Source organism: Macaca fascicularis, chromosome 2 (genome assembly GCF_037993035.2).
Source record: "Macaca fascicularis isolate 582-1 chromosome 2, T2T-MFA8v1.1".
NCBI lineage: Eukaryota > Metazoa > Chordata > Mammalia > Primates > Cercopithecidae > Macaca > Macaca fascicularis.
This window is the reverse complement of record NC_088376.1, coordinates 100313890-100330438: the sequence shown is the minus strand read 5'-3', so window position 1 is coordinate 100330438 and position 16549 is coordinate 100313890. Positions and strand designations below refer to the sequence as shown.

At 45.1% G+C, this 16549-nt stretch overlaps 1 protein-coding gene across 2 annotated transcripts in view; it reads right to left on the bottom strand.

The window, feature by feature from the left end:
* Nucleotides 1-5232, bottom strand: part of SLC22A14 (solute carrier family 22 member 14) — a 30806-nt gene extending 25574 nt beyond the window's left edge. For both annotated transcript variants that reach the window (XM_074031691.1, XM_074031692.1), the window contains exon 1: nt 4008-5232. In XM_074031691.1, the coding sequence (XP_073887792.1) occupies nt 4008-4082 (75 nt within the window). In that variant the 5' untranslated portion in view covers nt 4083-5232. The remainder of the gene's footprint in view (nt 1-4007) is intronic.
* Nucleotides 5233-16549: the final 11317 nt, after the last annotated feature.

Here is a 16549-nt window from a genome sequence, read left to right as displayed (position 1 = left end):
AGCAAACTATCACAAGGACAAAAAACCAAACACTGCATGTTCTCACTCATAGGTGGGAATTGAACAATGAGAACACTAGGACACAGGAAGGGGAACATCACACACCGGGGCCTATTGTGGGGTTGGGGGAGGGGGAAGGGATAGCATTAGGAGATATACCTAATGTAAATGACGAGTTGATGGGTGCAGCACACCAACATGGCACATGTATACATATGTAACAAACCTGCACGTTGTGCACATGTAGCCTAGAACTTAAAGCATAATAAAATAAAATACTTTAGAACAAAACACACAAACAAAATATTATGTATATTTTCAAAAGCTGTATTGGCTCATAATTGCCCATAACTTGTCAGTTTTGATCATCCAAACTCCATTTACCATTTCAAATAGAACCGCAATTTTCTTTCTTGCTCCCTAGTAAATGATCTATACTTCCACAATTGGATTCTATCTTCTGGGGATTTAAATATTGAAACTGTTATGCAAGGATAGAAGAAACACCACTGATCGTACAAAGTGGCAGCATCCAGTCTGTGTTGTTATGGATCTCTTCCTGGAATTTCTGATTCTTGGGTCCCCAAAATGCCTTGATTGCAATTAATTTTCAAACCTTGCTGTCTAACCTTTTCAGTAATTCTATAACGCCCTTAGGTTTTCAACAAATTCACTTATTGTTTAAGTTGGCCAAAATGAGTTTCACTCGCTTGGAAAGATCCAAACTGATACAGATATTGGTACAAAAATGAGAATGGATAATGTCTAGGGAATTGTAGGGTGTTGGGGACTGTGCTGTTGAGACGGGGTAGAAGAGAAATACTTTCCATTAATATATGCATATATGATTCCAGGATAGAAAATTTGGAGTCTTATGACAAAATAGTCAATTAAATATTTACTTATTATGATCTAGAACAATGTCTTACTGAGAGTAAGTTTCAGGAGGAAAAAGTTGTGGGCACCATAAAATATTTTGAAGAGCACAAGAAATGTAAGTACCCCTCTGGTAGGGTGGCTGATTTCTATGACATTGCAAAAGAATGGCAGGCTTAAAACCCCAGACTACCAAATTAAAATATGAACCGATGCTCATGAAAAAGTAGGAATTCAACTGATTCTGTAGTTTAGCAACATATAGCCTAACTCTTTGCTTTTTGTTTGTGGCCATAAGGCAATGATCACAAAATCAGTACTCTTAAGAGGGGAGATGAAACAGGAAGGAATGACTCACTGCACCGTCTCCTATGAGGCCCTCTACACTGTCATTACCTAAGGAAGAAATTTTATTATTTGGAAGTTGCTCTTCTTCCCTGGCTTTAAAAAAAAAAAAAGCTGTTGTTTCCTTGCGTGAGGAGGCTCCCTTATATGTGGTCATTATTCCTTTTCTGCCTTAAATTATTGTCATTAAACCAGTAACTAGAACCAGACTCAAGAATGCCAGGGTGTATATGTAAAATCAAACTTGTATAGAGAAGACTAACAAACCAAAAGAATGGCAAGAATTTGCTGGTTTATACTGTTATAAATCTGTTATTTTGGCCTTTGAGAGTACATGACCAAGGATGGCAAGGTAAATTTAGATTGGTCTGAATTTCTCAAAATCCAGGTACTTTCCAAAAAAATACACCTACCTTCTGAAACGCCAAGTATGTTCCTAAACTTTGTTAGTATTTTTTAATGAACCTAGACTTAACACTGAAATTTTCTAAAGAAATGTGACATTCCAGAAATCCTATGGCATACGGGCCAGAATTCAATGGAATTTAAAAATAATAAAAATGGAGTTTTGCTTTAAAAAAAAACAAAAATAAGCTGCCCCCTCATCCATGCCCCTTATGTCACGGGAATCACTGGAAGGCCCATTGCCCCAGGGGACGAAGATCCTGAGTCAGAACCACTAACCAGATGATCCAGCAGCAGGACTGAGGGTGCCCGGGACAAGCGCCAGCCCATGCCATCACCCTCACAGAGCCCCAGGTATGCTTGACCATTGAAGGCCAGGAGGTTAACTGTCTTCTGGACACTGGCACGGCCTTCTCAGTCTTACTCTCCTGTCCTGGACAACTGTCCTCCAAATCTGTCACTATCCGAGGGATCCTAGGACAGCCAGTCACTGTCTGGTTGTAACTGGGGAACAACTTAGTGGCTGATACTTCTCCCAGCCACTAAGTTGTGACTGTGGAACTTTACTCTTTCACATGCTTTTCTAATTATGCCTGAAAGCTCCACTCCCTTGTTAGGGAGAGACATTCTAGCAAAAGCGGGGGCCATTATACACTGAACATAGGAGAAGGAACACCCGTTTGTTGTCCCCTGCTTGAGGAAGGAATTAATCCTGAAGTCTGGGCAAGAGAAGGACAATATGGACGAGCAAAGAATGCCCATCCTGTTCAAGTTAAACTAAAGGATTCCTCCTCCTTTCCCCACCAAAGCAGTACCCCCTTAGAACCGAGGCCCAACAAGGACTCCAAAAGATTGTTAAGGACCTAAAAGCCCAAGGCCTAGTTAAACCAAGCAATAGCCCTTGCAATATTCCAATCTTAGGAGTACAGAAACCCAACGGACAGTGGAGGTTATTGCAGGATCTCAGGATTATCAATGAGGCCATTGTCCCCCTATACCCAGCTGTACCTAACCCTTACACTCCGCTTTCCCAAATACCAGAGGAAGCAGAGTGGTTTACAGTCCTAGACCTTAAGGATGCCTTTTTCTGCATCCCTGTATATCCTGACTCTCAATTCTTGTTTGCCTTTGAAGATCCTTTGAACCCAACATCTCAACTCACCTGGACTGTCTTACCCCAAGAGTTCAGGGATAGCCCCCATCTATTTGGCCAGGCATTAGCCCAAGACTTGAGCCAGTTCTCATACCTGGACACTCTTGTCCTTTGGTACATGGATGATTTACTTTTAGCCGCCCGTTCGGAAACCTTATGCCATCAAGCCACCCAAGCACTCTTAAATTTCCTCACCACCTATGGCTACAAGGTTTCCAAGCCAAAGACATAGCTGTGCTTACAGCAGGTTAAATACTTAGGGCTAAAATTATCCAAGGTCACCAGGGCCCTCAGTGAGGAACGTACCCAGCCTATACTGGCTTATCCTCATCCCCAAACCCTAAAGCAACTAAAAGGGTTCCTTGGCATAACAGGCTTCTGCCGAATATGGATTCCCAGGTACGGCGAAATAGCCAGACCATTATATACACTAATTAAGGAAACTCAAAGCCAATACCCATTTAGTAAGACGGACACCTGAAGCAGAAGCGGCTTTCCAGACCCTAAAGAAGTCCCTAACCCAAGCCCCAGTGTTAAGCTTGCCAACGGGGCAAGACTTTTCTTTATATGTCACAGAAAAAAACAGGAATAGCTGTAGGAGTCCTTACACAGGTCTGAGGGATGAGCTTGCAACCCATGGCATACCTGAGTAAGGAAATTGATGTAGTGGCAAAAGATTGGCCTCATTGTTTACAGGTAGTGGCAGCAGTAGCAGTCTTAGTATCTGAAACAGTTAAAATAATATAAGGAAGAGATCTTATTGTGTGGACATCTGATGATGTGAACGGCATACTCACTGCTAAAGGAGACTTGTGGCTGTCAGACAACAATTTGCATAAATATCAGGCTCTATTACTTGAAGGGCCAGTGCTGTGACTGCGCACTTTTGCAACTTTTAATCCAGTTACATTTCTTCCAGACGATGAAGAAAAGATAGAACATAACTGTCAACAGGTGATTGCTCAAACCTATGCCGCTCGAGGGGACCTTTCAGAGGTTCCCTTGACTGATCCTGACCTCGACTTGTATACTGATGGAAGTTCCTTTGTAGAAAAAGGACTTCAAAAAGCGGGGTATGCAGTGGTCAGTGATAATGGACTACTTAAAAGTAATCCCCTCACTCTAGGAACTAGTGCTCAGCTGGCAGAACTAATAGCCCTCACTTGGGCACTGGAATTAGGAGAAGGAAAAAAGGGTAAATCTATATACAGACTGTAAGTATGCTTACCTTGTCCTCCATGCCCACGCAGCAATATGGAGAGAAAGAGAATTCGTAACTTCTGAGGGAACACCTATCAAACATCAGGAAGCCATTAGCAGATTATTATTGGTGGTAGAGAAACCTAAAGAGGTGGCAGTCTTCCACTGCCGGGGTCATCAGAAAGGAAAGGAAAGGAAAGGGAAATAGAAGGGAACCACCAAGCAGATATTGAAGCCAAAAGAACCACAAAGCAGGACCCTCCATTAGAAATGCTTATAGAAGGATCCCTAGTATGGGGTAATCCTCTCCGGGAAACCAAGCCCTGGTACTCAACAGGAGAAATAGAATAGGGAACCTCACGAGGACATAGTTTCCTCCCCTCAAGATGGCTAGCCAACGAAGAAGGAAAAACACTTTTTCCTGCAGCTAACCAATGAAAATTACTTGAAATCTTTCACCAAATCTTTCATTTAGGCATTGATAGCACCCATCAGATGGCCAAATTATTGTTTACTGGACCAGACCTTTTTAAAACTATCAAGCAGATAGTCAGGGCCTGTAAAGTGTGCCAAAGAAATAATCCCCTATACTGCAGGCCATATATTTCAATCCCTGTCTCTTGTTAAGTTTGTCTCTTCCAGAACCGAAGCTGTAAAACTACAAATTGTTCTTCAAATGGAGCCCCAGATGCAGTCCACGACTAAGACCTACTGTGGACCCCTGGACCGGCCTGCTAGCCCATGCTCCGATGTTGATGATATCAAAGGCACCCCTCCCGAGGAAATCTCAACTGCACAACTCCTACTATGCCCCAATTCAGCAGGAAGCAGTTAGAGCGGTCGTCAGCCAACCTCCCCAACAGCACTTGGGTTTTCCTGTTGAGAGGGGGACTGAGACACAGGACTAGCTGGATTTCCTAGGCCAACTAAGAATCCTTAAGCCTAGCTGGGAAGGTGACCGCTTCCACCTTTAAACACGGGGCTTGCATCTTAGCTCACACCTGACCAATCAGATAGTAAAGAGAGCTCACTAAAATACTAATTAGGCAAAAAAAGGAGGTAAAGAAATAGCCAATCATCTATCACCTGAGAGCACAGTGAGAGTGACAGTGATTGGGATATAAACCCAGGCATTCGAGCCAGCAACAGCTACCCCTTTGGGTTCCCTCCCTTCGTATGGGAGCTCTGTTTTCACTTTATAAAATCTTGCAACTGCACACTCTACTGGTCCATGTTTGTTACGGCTCGAGCTGAGCTTTCGCTTGCCGTCCACCACTGCTGTTTGTCGCAGTCGCAGACCCACTGCTGACTTCCACCCCTCCGGATCCAGCAGGGTGTTTGCTGTGCTCCTGATCCAGCGAGGTGCCCATTGCCACTCCGGATTGGGCTAAAGGCTTGCCATTGTTCCTGCACGGCTAAGTGCCTGGGTTCGTCCTAATCGAGCTGAACACTAGTAGCTGGGTTCCACAGTTCTCTTCCGTGACCCACGGCTTCCGATAGACCTATAATACTCACCACATGGCCCAAGATTCCATTCTCTAGAATCCTTGAGGCCAAGAACCCCAGGTCAGAGAACAAGAGGCTTGCTGCCATCTTGGAAGCAGCCCACCACCATCTTGGGAGCTCTGGGAGCAAGGACACCCTGGTAACAACAGGACAACGAATCACAGTGTGGGACCCTGGACTGGACCTCAGACCAGGAAAAGAATGTTAGTGGGAGAATTGGCCAAGTTCAAGTTAGGTCTATAGATTATGTAATAGTATTGTGTCAGTGTTAATTTTCTGGGTTAGATAAGTAAGATGCCAACATTAGGGGAAGCTGGGTGTAGAAGGAATGGGAAGTCTGTGTTCATTTTTTTGCAACTTTTTTTTTTTTTTTTTTTTTTGTAGAGCTAAAGTCACACTCTGTCACCCAGGTTGGATTGCAGTGGCACAATCATAGCTCACTGCAGCTGAACTCCTGGGCTCAGGTGCTCCTTCTGTCTCAGCCTTCAGAGAAGCTATGCTATAGGTGTGTGCCACCATGCAGGGCTAATTTTTTTATTTTTTGTAGCGATGTGGTCTCACTTTGTTGCTTAGGATGGTCTTGAACTTCTGGCCTCAAGTGATCCTCCCATCTTGGTCTCCCAAAGTTCTGGGATTACTGGCATGAGCCACCGTGCCCAGCCTCATAATTTTTGTTAAAACCCTAAAATCATTTCAAACGAAGACAATTTTTAAAAACTGGAATCTTTAAAAGATACCATTTATAATATTGAAATATAGATTAGGAACAATCTAACAAAATTTGTACAGGACACCCATTAGGATGACTATTATTAATTTTTTTAAAGAAAGGAAACAAATGTTGGTGAGGATGTGGAGAAATTGGAACCCTTTGTATTGGATGTAAAATGGTGTAGCCACTATGGAAAACAGTATGATGGTCCCTAAAATAATTAAAAACAGAAGTACCATTTGATTCAACAATCTACTTCTGGGTATATACACGAAAGAATTGAAAGCAGGAGCTCAAACAGATTTGTACATCCATGTTCACAGCAGCATTGTTCACAATAGACAAAAGGTGGAAACAACACAAATGTCCATGGATGGATGAATGGATAAAGAAAATGTGGTATATACATACAATGAAATATGAATCAGCCTTAAAAATGAATAAAATTATAATACACATTACAGTGTAAATGAACTTGAAAACATTCTGCTAAGTAAAATAGCAAATCATAAAAGGACATGTATGATTGCACTTATATGAGGTACCTAGTCAAATTCATAGACACAGAAAGTAGAATGGTGGTTACCAGGGACTGAGGGAGAAGGAAAAAGGGAGTTATTATTTAGTAGGTACAGAATTTCAGTTTGGGAAAATAGTTCCGGAGATGGATGGTAGTGAAGGTTGCACAATGATGTGAATTACTTAATGCCACTGAACTGTACACTTAACAATGGTTAAGATGTTAAATTTTGTGTTGTGTATATATTACCACATTTTAAAAAATGGTTTAAAAATATATGCAAGACCTGTGTGTAAAATAATGATAAAATGTACAGAAATATGTGAAGAAAGAAAAGTAAATGTAGAGCTATCTCATGGTCATGAATAAAAGTTGTCAATTCTTCTCCATATTGATCTGTAGATTTCATACAACCCTACTCAAAATCCAGAACATATTTTTTATAAAATTATTTTTGGCAAGATGATTCTAAAATGTATATTGAAGGACAAAGGGTATAAATACCTAAGAAAATTTTGAAGAATAATAAGAATGATGTGCCCTGCGAATTATCAAAATTTATTATAAAGTTATATGAATGAATGAGAATGTGCCAACATAGAAATAGCTAATAGAAAGCCCAGAAATACATCCATGCAAACATAAAGTTTTGATATCTGAGAGGGGAGTGGCAGGATAGGTCAGTAAATGGAAAAATAAATTAAAATTAGGTTCCTCATATCATAAACAAAAATGCCAGCCCTGTTAAGGCCTTAAATTTCAATAATAACACTTCTAATAGAAAATATAAGGGAATCTATTTCTGACTTTCAGATGAGGAAGGATTTCCTAATCAAGACACAAAAACTATGCTGTTTTGTGCTAACCATAAAATTTCAAATTTATAAATTTGACTACAGGTATATAAGAATGTATAAATTGTAGTATATTTATATAGTGAAATACAATATAGCAATATTAAGCTTACAGTCAAATTTAGCAATATAGCAGTTTTCAGCAGACAAAACTTGAAAATCTTAAAGTAGAAAAAAATGACACAACTGGAATGAGATATTTGCACGCACACACACACACACACATCTATATCTGAAAAAGGACTAGGATCAAGAATATGTAAACAGTATGTACAGAACCACAAATCAGGCCGGGCACAGTGGCTCACGCCTGTAATCTCAGCACTTTGGGAGGCCGAGGTGAGTGGAATCACCTGAGGTCAGGAATTCCGACACCACCCTGGTCAAGGTGGTGAAACCCAGTCTCTACTAAAAATACAAAAATTAGCCAGGCGTGGTGGCACACATCTGTAATCCCAGTTACTTGGGAGGCTGAGGCAGGAGAATTGCTCAAACCCAGGAGGCAGAGGTTGCAGTGAGCCAAGATGGTGCCATTGCACTTCAGCTTGGGTGACAGAGCAAGACTCCGTCTAAAAAACAAAAATGGGCCAAAGACCTAACAGGCATTTTATGAAGAGGAAACTCGTGTGGTCTACAAACATGTGAAGATGCTCAACCTCTTTAATAATGAGGGAAATGCAAATCAAGACCATTGTAGGATATTTTTACATTCATTTGATTGACAAAACTTGAGAAGTTTTTTGTTTTTTGTTTTTTGTTCTGAGACAGTTTCACTCTTGTTACTCAGGCTGGAGTGCAATGGCGCAGCACAATTTCGGCTTACCGCAAACTTTTGTCTCCCAAGTTCAAGTGATTCTCCTGCCTCAGCCTCCCAAGTAGCTGGGATTACAGGCATGAGCCACCATGCCTGGCTAATTTTGTATTTTTAGTAGAGATGGGGTTTCTCCATGTTGGTCAAGCTGGCCTGAAACTCCCAACCTCAGGTGATCTGCCCAACTCCGCCTCCCAAAGTGCTGGGATTATAGGCGTGAGCCATCACACCTGGCCAACTTGAGAAGTTTGATAATACCAAGTGGTGGAGAAAACTACCTTGCATACATTCCTGGCAGAATTATTCACAGACCCACTTTGGAAAACAATTTGGCATTGTCTTATAAAGTTGAATATCCAGATACCTTATGACCCAACAATGCTACGCCCAGGTATATACTCTAGGGAGCCATTTGTACATATGATCCAGGAAATAAGTACCAAAATGCTCATGACACTTTTCAAATGTGAAAAAAGAGCCCAAATGCACATCAATGAAAGAATGCGTAAATTGTAGTAGATTTATATAATGAAACACAACATAGCAGTGAAAATGAAGAAGCTTCAGCTCCATCCATCAACCTGTATGAGTCTCAAAAACATGATATTTAGTGAAAAAAGCAAGTCTCAGAAAACTGATGCTCTTTTTACACAGTTTGGAAACAAGCAAGACTAAAGAAATAATTTCAGTGTATCATGCAATGAAACTATAGATTTTTTGAACAACAAGGATGAAATTCAGGAAACCATCTCTGAGGGGAGACAGAGGGATGATGTCAAGGAAGAGGTGAACTGAAATCATTAGAGGTGTTCTGGTGCTTTGGGTGGGTGATGGATTCACACGCGTCTGTTTTTATTTTGAAACAATATTGTACCCAAGGACCCTCTCCTGAAATATCCACTCCTGCTCTTCCTGCAGGGCCCCTCCCCTCTGCTGGAGACTGATAAAGGCAGCAGTCCCCCACTGTGATGGGAGGGTATCCCCCGTTTAGTGAACTTCTGCCTGCTACTACTTGCTCTTAGTATTTTCCACAGCCAAAACCCATCTTCACATTGATCGTATTAATGGCTGCAGGATCCTTAAGGTGCTGTTTACTTCGTGGTAGCTACTGAGCACCAGGGCTGTTTCTCACCGCTTCCTCACCATCCGAGACAACTTTTCTGTACACAGTAATGTGCAGAAGGCTCTCTTTGTTCCCTGGGCTAAGGTCTAAGAAGTAGGACTGTTTATATGGCTCTTGTAACATAGGCTCATAGTGTCCTCCAGAAAGAGCAACCATTTCCGAGTCCACAACAGTTCACGAGGTGTCTGTTTCCTTACAGTCCCACCAGAAAGGTTGGGTCTTATAATTGTATTGTTTTCAGTCATTTTGTAGTATGATAAGACCCTTTGTCTCTGTTCTTGTGATTTTTTTTTTTTTTTTTTTTTTTGGCAGGACGCTGATCACCCACATTGTCAGGCCAGGTGTCCTTGAAGGGGACATATATTCTCACATTTCCTACACTCTGGTCCTTTGTCTCGTGGGAACTTGCTCCCTAAGCACTGCAGAAGACACTGAGGCATATTGTAATGATTAACGGAGGCATCCTTTCTAAGTTCTTCCTATCGTTTCTGCCAAGATCCCTGCAGATTCCCAGCATTCTGGGAAAGTTTCTCCAGATAATTCTTTAGAGGACAGGCCTTGGCTGGGACACCAGAGGCCCTTGCCTGGCTGGGGATAGCACTGTGGTGGGCCTAGAGGGCGGGGATCTGTGGGGAGGCTGAGCTGCATATGCCAAATCTATCCCTCTTAGACTGGCCCTGGAGGAGTGGCCCAGCCTGGCCACCAGCCCCCATGGGGTCCTCACCTGGGCATGTTACCAAGCTGCCATGCTAGCCCTAGCCAAGAGCTAGGGCCACTTTCAGAAGCCACCACAAGCCCTTCACTCTACTATTGGACAGGGTGGACAGGGATGGAGAAGGGCTCACTGTCTGCTTGGGGAGAAGTCCCCTTTCCCTCTTGGGCCCCTAGTTTTCTACCAGTCACACTAGTGGGCTGCCTCCTTTTCAGACTGCGACTGCTGTTTCATAATCCAGGGAAGAGGTCTCCAGCTCACCGTCCATGGGACAAATCCAGCCTGCAGACACATTTCCCTTGGCTAGCACATTTGGTGTCTCACTGTATCTTGGAATGTGATTTAACTGCCAAAAGATGATTTCACATACATGCAACGTTTTCTTTTTGAAGTTTGGCCAAAGGGACAGCATTCCCATCTGGCAACAATTAGCAAACCTGAGCAGGGGCCCCTCCCTTAGACTGAGAGTTTGCTCTGTTTGTTGTTGTTGTTGTTGTTGTTGTTGTTTGTTTGTTTTTGAAACAGAGTCTCACTCTGTCACCCAGGCTGGAATGTAGTGGTATGATCTCGGCTTACTGCACCCTCTGCTTCCTGGGTTCAAGCGATTCTCCTGCCTCAGCCTCCTGAGTAGCTGGTACTATAGGTGCACACCACCATGCCTGGCTAATTTTTGTATTTTTAGTAGAAAAGGGATTTCAGCCACTGCACCCGGCTTCCGCTACTTCTGATTTGTGCATGCAGGAGGCCCAGCAGGGTCCGGCACCATTTGCCCTTTTCACTTGTCTTTGCCTCCTGCCTGGCCCCTAGTTCGGGATCCCTTATCCCAGCAGAATTTGGGGTACATAAGAGGCAGGGAACACAGAGGGAGAGCATGCTCAGATGTGTGTGTGCTGGGAGGTCGGCGAGGCTGCATAAGCGCCCCCCAGAGGGATCTATGCCTAACCCTCAGAACTCATAAATATGTTTCCTTATATGGCAAGGGGGGGTTAAAGTTGCAAATGAAGTTAAGGTTACTACTTAGCTGACTTTAAAATAGATTATCCTGGATTGTCCGGGTAGGTCCTATTAATCCCAGGATCCTTAAATTCATAGGACCCAAAGAAGCGCAGCTTGATAAAGATTTGGGCAGCCGTCAGTGGCTTTGAAGATGCGAGGGGTCCCGGAGCCAAGGAATGCAGGAGGCTCTAGAAGCTGGAAAAGGCAAGGAAGGAAATGAACTCTGCCCTAGAGCCTCCAGAAAGGAAGGCAACCCTTCTGACACCTTGATCTTAGCCTGCTGAGGCCCATGTGTTCTTCTGACCCCCAAAACCATAAGGTAATAAGTCTCTGCTGTTTCAAGCCACTAAATGTGGGCATTTGTTATAGCAGCGATAGGAAACCAATACAGGATGCATGTGTGTAAGGCTGGAGACGGTGGAGGTGGATAAAGGAGACTTTCCAGGGAGGGAGGGAGGGAGGGAGGGAGGGAGGGAGGGAGAGAGCCTCCGCTCTCCTCTCAGAGATGTGGCTTCTGGACCAGAGCCATCTGTACCAGTCTCCCTCTGCAGGGACCACTTCAGCATCCCCCAGCGCCACCTGATACCCCAAGGCCCTGGAGCACTCACTCCCTCTACCCTTCCCAAAGGTCCTCTGCCAGGTAGACGGACCCCAGGCAATTGGCTGTCAATGTGCCAGAGAGGTAACTGAGGCCTGGGAAGGCATAGCCAGGAGCAGCACTCCAGCTGCCGCAGGAAATGGCCAGACGCCACACCTGAGAACTCACGCTTTCTGAGAGGGCAGCCCACTCCTTCCACAGACTCCCCACAGCCAAACAGGCCCAGGCAGGCTCCTGTCCACACCTGTGCTGAGAACGCGGCCGTACAATTGCCAGGTGCCACCATAATTTCCACCCTCCACACCCTCCCAGCCCTGCCTCCCTGGAGGCAGACCACAAGCCAAAGCCAGGGCCCACCTGACCACAATCCAGGCCCAGCCAGACCCTTGGAAGCAGAACCTTTGAGTTCCACTGGTGTCCAGGAAGTAGTGTCACAATGGGGTGGGGAGGTCCTTGGGGTGGGCTGGGAATGGTGAGGGGCAGCATTCTACTCCGGGGCACAACTGGCCGCAGCCTCCAGGGGCAAGGCAGGTCAGGAAAGCTGCCAAACGGCAACCCCCGTCCGCCCGTTCCTTTGTGCAGGCTGTTTCCTCCACATGAGGGCTCCATCTCCACTCACAGAAATTCTCCTGTCCTTGCAGATATCACTCATTTGTCAACTATCCTTCAAGCCTTCCTGAGCCCACAGCTGGAAACAGCTTGGCCCTACCCCACTCACCTCTGCTCTGTCTCTCTGTGACACTTCCCTACCAACCATCCTTGGTCAGAGCTGCTGGTATCTGACCCATCTCCCCCATAAACTAGAAGCCTCCTCTGCCAGATTGCAGGAACAGGGCTTCAAGCTTCATGCTTGGGGGAAGGGAGGCCAAAGTGGCAGGACAGGAAAATCAGCACAGGGCCTGGTACAAGGCAGACCGTCCTTGTACCAGTACAGCATGTACTCAGGACCTCAGCAAAATTAGGGCATTGCTATGGTTTAATATTTGTCCTCTCCAAAACTCATGTTGAAGCTTCATCTCCAGTGTGGTAGTGTGTTGGGGCCTTTAAGATGTAATTGGGTCATGAGGGTAATCTGTTAATCCCTGAATCACCATTCACGGATTAATAGATTAATGGGTTAATGAGTTATGACAATGGGACTGGTGACTATAACAAGAGGAAGAAAGACAAGCTAGCTTGCTCAGTTCCCTCACCTGTGCCCCCTTGGGACTCCCCAACAGCAAGAAGGCCCTTACCAGATGTATCCCCTAAACCCTGGACTTCCCAGCCTCCAGAACTGTAAGAAATAAATTTCTTTTCTTTATAAATAACTCAGTTTCAAGTAGTCTATTATAAGCAACAGAAAATGGACTAACACAGACACTAAGACACAAAAAAAATTAAAAGAATTTCATATATTTGGAAAAAAACAATGAAGTATTAATCACAGGGAAGCCTACTTACAGCTATTTTGCAGTTTCCTGTGGCTCAACCTTCACTTGTTTGGGGGCAGGGCACTGCAATCTTATTGGTATCTGGGGCATCAGATCCTTCCGCTTTCACCAGACCTCCCTCGGGGTGTCTCAGTGGCTGGTCCGAGCCCCTCACCGCCCCCAGAGTTCCCCACTCTTGAGCAGCAGCACTCTGGGGGCCACAGGGACCAAGCAGACAGCACAGTGAGCACCCAGCAGCCATCAGTGAGACTGAAGAGCAGGGAGGGAGCACCCCTTTGTTTTGGTTTTTTTTGGTTACATAAAATCCCAGAACTCGGCTGGCATGGTGGCTCACGCCTGTAATCCCAGCAATTTGGGAGGCTGAGACAGACGGATCACCTGAGGTCGAGAGTTCAAGACCAGCCTGGCCAACATGGCAAAACCCCATCTCTACTGAAAATACAAAAATTAGACAGGTGCAGTGGCGCACACCTGAAATCCCAGCTACTCAGGAAGCTGAGGCAGGAGAATTGCTTGAACCCAGGAGGTAGAAGTTGCAGTGAGCAGAGAATTGCACCACTGCACTCCAGCCTGGGTGACAGAGTGAGACTCCTTTTCAAAAAAAAAAAAAAAAAAAGATCCCAGAACTCTCTGGCCTAATCTCTGGGTAGAGAAGAACTCCAGTAACAGCTGAGATGAATTTCCAATCAGCTCAGTGAGATGGAGGCTCATAGTCTAAAGAAACACTGTGTTTCTTGCAGATATGAGTTTACAGAACAAATATTCATACCAGCTACAAATGTTGATTGCCTTTGTTAAAAATTTAGGAGGTCATTTTTGTTTCCCTTGGTTACGGGTTGAGAAAACTAATAAATATGAGGGTCAAATTGTTTCTAGGCAAAAGGGACTTGCTGTTCAATGTGCTAGAAGCCAATATTATGACACTGGGTTTTTGAGAAAAGAAAAGCTTTTAATTATAGGTCGGCCGACACAGAGACAGGAGTGCAGCTTGAATCTGTCTCCCTGGGCTGGTGCTAAGGCAGCGTTTTTATTAGAAAAGGTGTCGGGATTCTGAGATTAGCAGGTGATTGGTGGAAGGAAAGAGGAGGCCTGGAAAGTCCTGGGGCATGTGCGGTTCTCTTCCTGCCACCTCATAGATCACATGTGCAGGTACGGGGGGAGTGAGAATGAAACACGCAGTGGAAATTCAGGCTGTGATGTCAGCTAGCAGCTTCTGCACAGACTCTAGTTGGCCCCATTGGTTCCAACCTATTTTAGTTTTGTTTTACAAGTCGAGAGAGTTTCAGCGTCTCAGCAAGTTGTTTCTTTTCTTATCTGCCATCCTGCAAACTCAAGAATTTCTGTTAGTCACTGGTGTCTAACTGTTTGGGGCATAGGTTCGCTTTCACACACCTGGACTAAATGTTCAGGACTGATAGTCACCATTGCCCTAAACTTTGAGGAGCAAAATCAAGGAGATACACAACCAGGGTCCAGTGAAGCCACCATCTCTACCCCACAGAGCAAGGGCCAGCCCCAGGGAGGCCCCGGGCACCTGGGAAGCTGGCCTCTTCCTGGTTCCCAGACTAATAACTGTCAAGGCCTGTCCTGGCTCAGACCCCAGACACCTCTGTAGAAAAACGGCGTGGACCATCCATAGATGACACCAGTCCTGCTTCATCTGAAGACATCTGGGAGCAGGAAAACCCCAGAAGGAGCGATACTCTTTCATCTCCACAGAAACTTAAGAGGCAAAAGCAAATTCGGTTCAGAGGCTCCCCACCCACATGCCTGATCCCTAGTCTCCTTGCCTAAGGCAGAGAAAATGGAGAAGAGAGCTGAAGGAGGAAAAGGCCCGACCTTCAGCAGCAACTCCCAGCACTTATGGGGGTAGAGTTAATGGCCTTGCTCAGTGGCTTCACTGCCATCTCTGAGCAGCAGAAGGGCTGGTGAAGGAGTAGGTTAAAGATTTGGTGGTGGGAAGTTTGGGGAGCTGCCACAGGACGGCTTCTCCGATTTCCAAAAGAAGGAGAAGCGATCCGCTAAAAGGTGGGAGGATGGGAGGTGTGCAGAGTGGAGGGTAGAAATAGCCATGGGGGAGGGCTGGAAAACAAGTGGACTAGAAAGAGCTGGCAGGAGCGCTGGGCACTGTTAAAGACCCAGCTGAGGCTGGTGATCATTAATTCATAGCGGAACCGACTTGTCCAGCATGTGACTCTCTGTAGCAATGGCCAGCAGTCTGGGAGGCAGGGAAAGAAAAGGCAGATCATTGGGCTCATTTGCTGCTGTGACTTTGCTAGTTGGGCACAACCAAATGGTAAAAGGATTAAAGTGTAGAGTATTGGCAACAGAGGCAGAAATAATTGCCATCTCTCAATGGAAATTAAATGATGGCTTTTTAATTTTAAAAAGGGTCAACAGAGCATAGGGGCCAATGAGGCTAAGGATGGTATCATGGAAAGAATGTTCATGTCCCTTTCGAATTTACCTATCAAAGCCCTACCCCTCAATATGATGGTATTTGGTGATGGGGCCATTGGCAGGTAAGTAAGATTGCATTAGGTCAGGAGGGTGGGACCCTCAGGATGGAATTAGCAGCCTCATAAATAGAGGATGAGATGTCAGATGTGACTGTGCACGCCTGAAGTCCCAGCTATTCAGGAGGCTAAGGCAGAGCCCAGGAGTTCTGGTCCAGCAGAGAGAAATTCTTTCTCCCTCCACGTGTGTGCACTGAGTAAAGGTCATGTGAGGCACAGAGAGACCAGGCCATCTGAAGCCAGGGAGGAGGGAGAGGGCCCTCACCAGAACCTGACCATGCCGGCACCTGATCTTGGACTTCCAGCTTCCAGAATTGTGAAAAAAAAAATTAATTTCTGTTTTTCAGCCACCCAGTCAGTGGTATTTCATTATGGGGGGCCCGACTGACTAAGACAAATGAGCCAGAAGGATAGGGTGCTGGAGTCAGAGCATGAGAAGTCAGTTAGAGATTCATTCATCTATGCACTCATATGCCAGAAATTCTTGAGATTTTGGAGGTAGAGATGGATTTCCCTAAGCTGATGGCAGGGTTGGAGTGGAAAGGACAACTATGAGACAGGTAGCGGAGTTCTGGATGGATGAGGCTGTGATCTGGAGGCCAAGAGGTGGGAGCCAGGAAGAGAGACAGGTTTCCATGACAGGAGGTGTCACAAGTGGGAGGGGTAGTGGTTGAGAAGCTGTAATGGTGGGGAGCAGCCTCCCCATCACCCTCTCTCCTGTGTGAGAGAGGAAGAGGCAGGAGGTAGAGCACCTTCCAAGCAGTGCTGAGGACATGGGTGCCCCTGCCG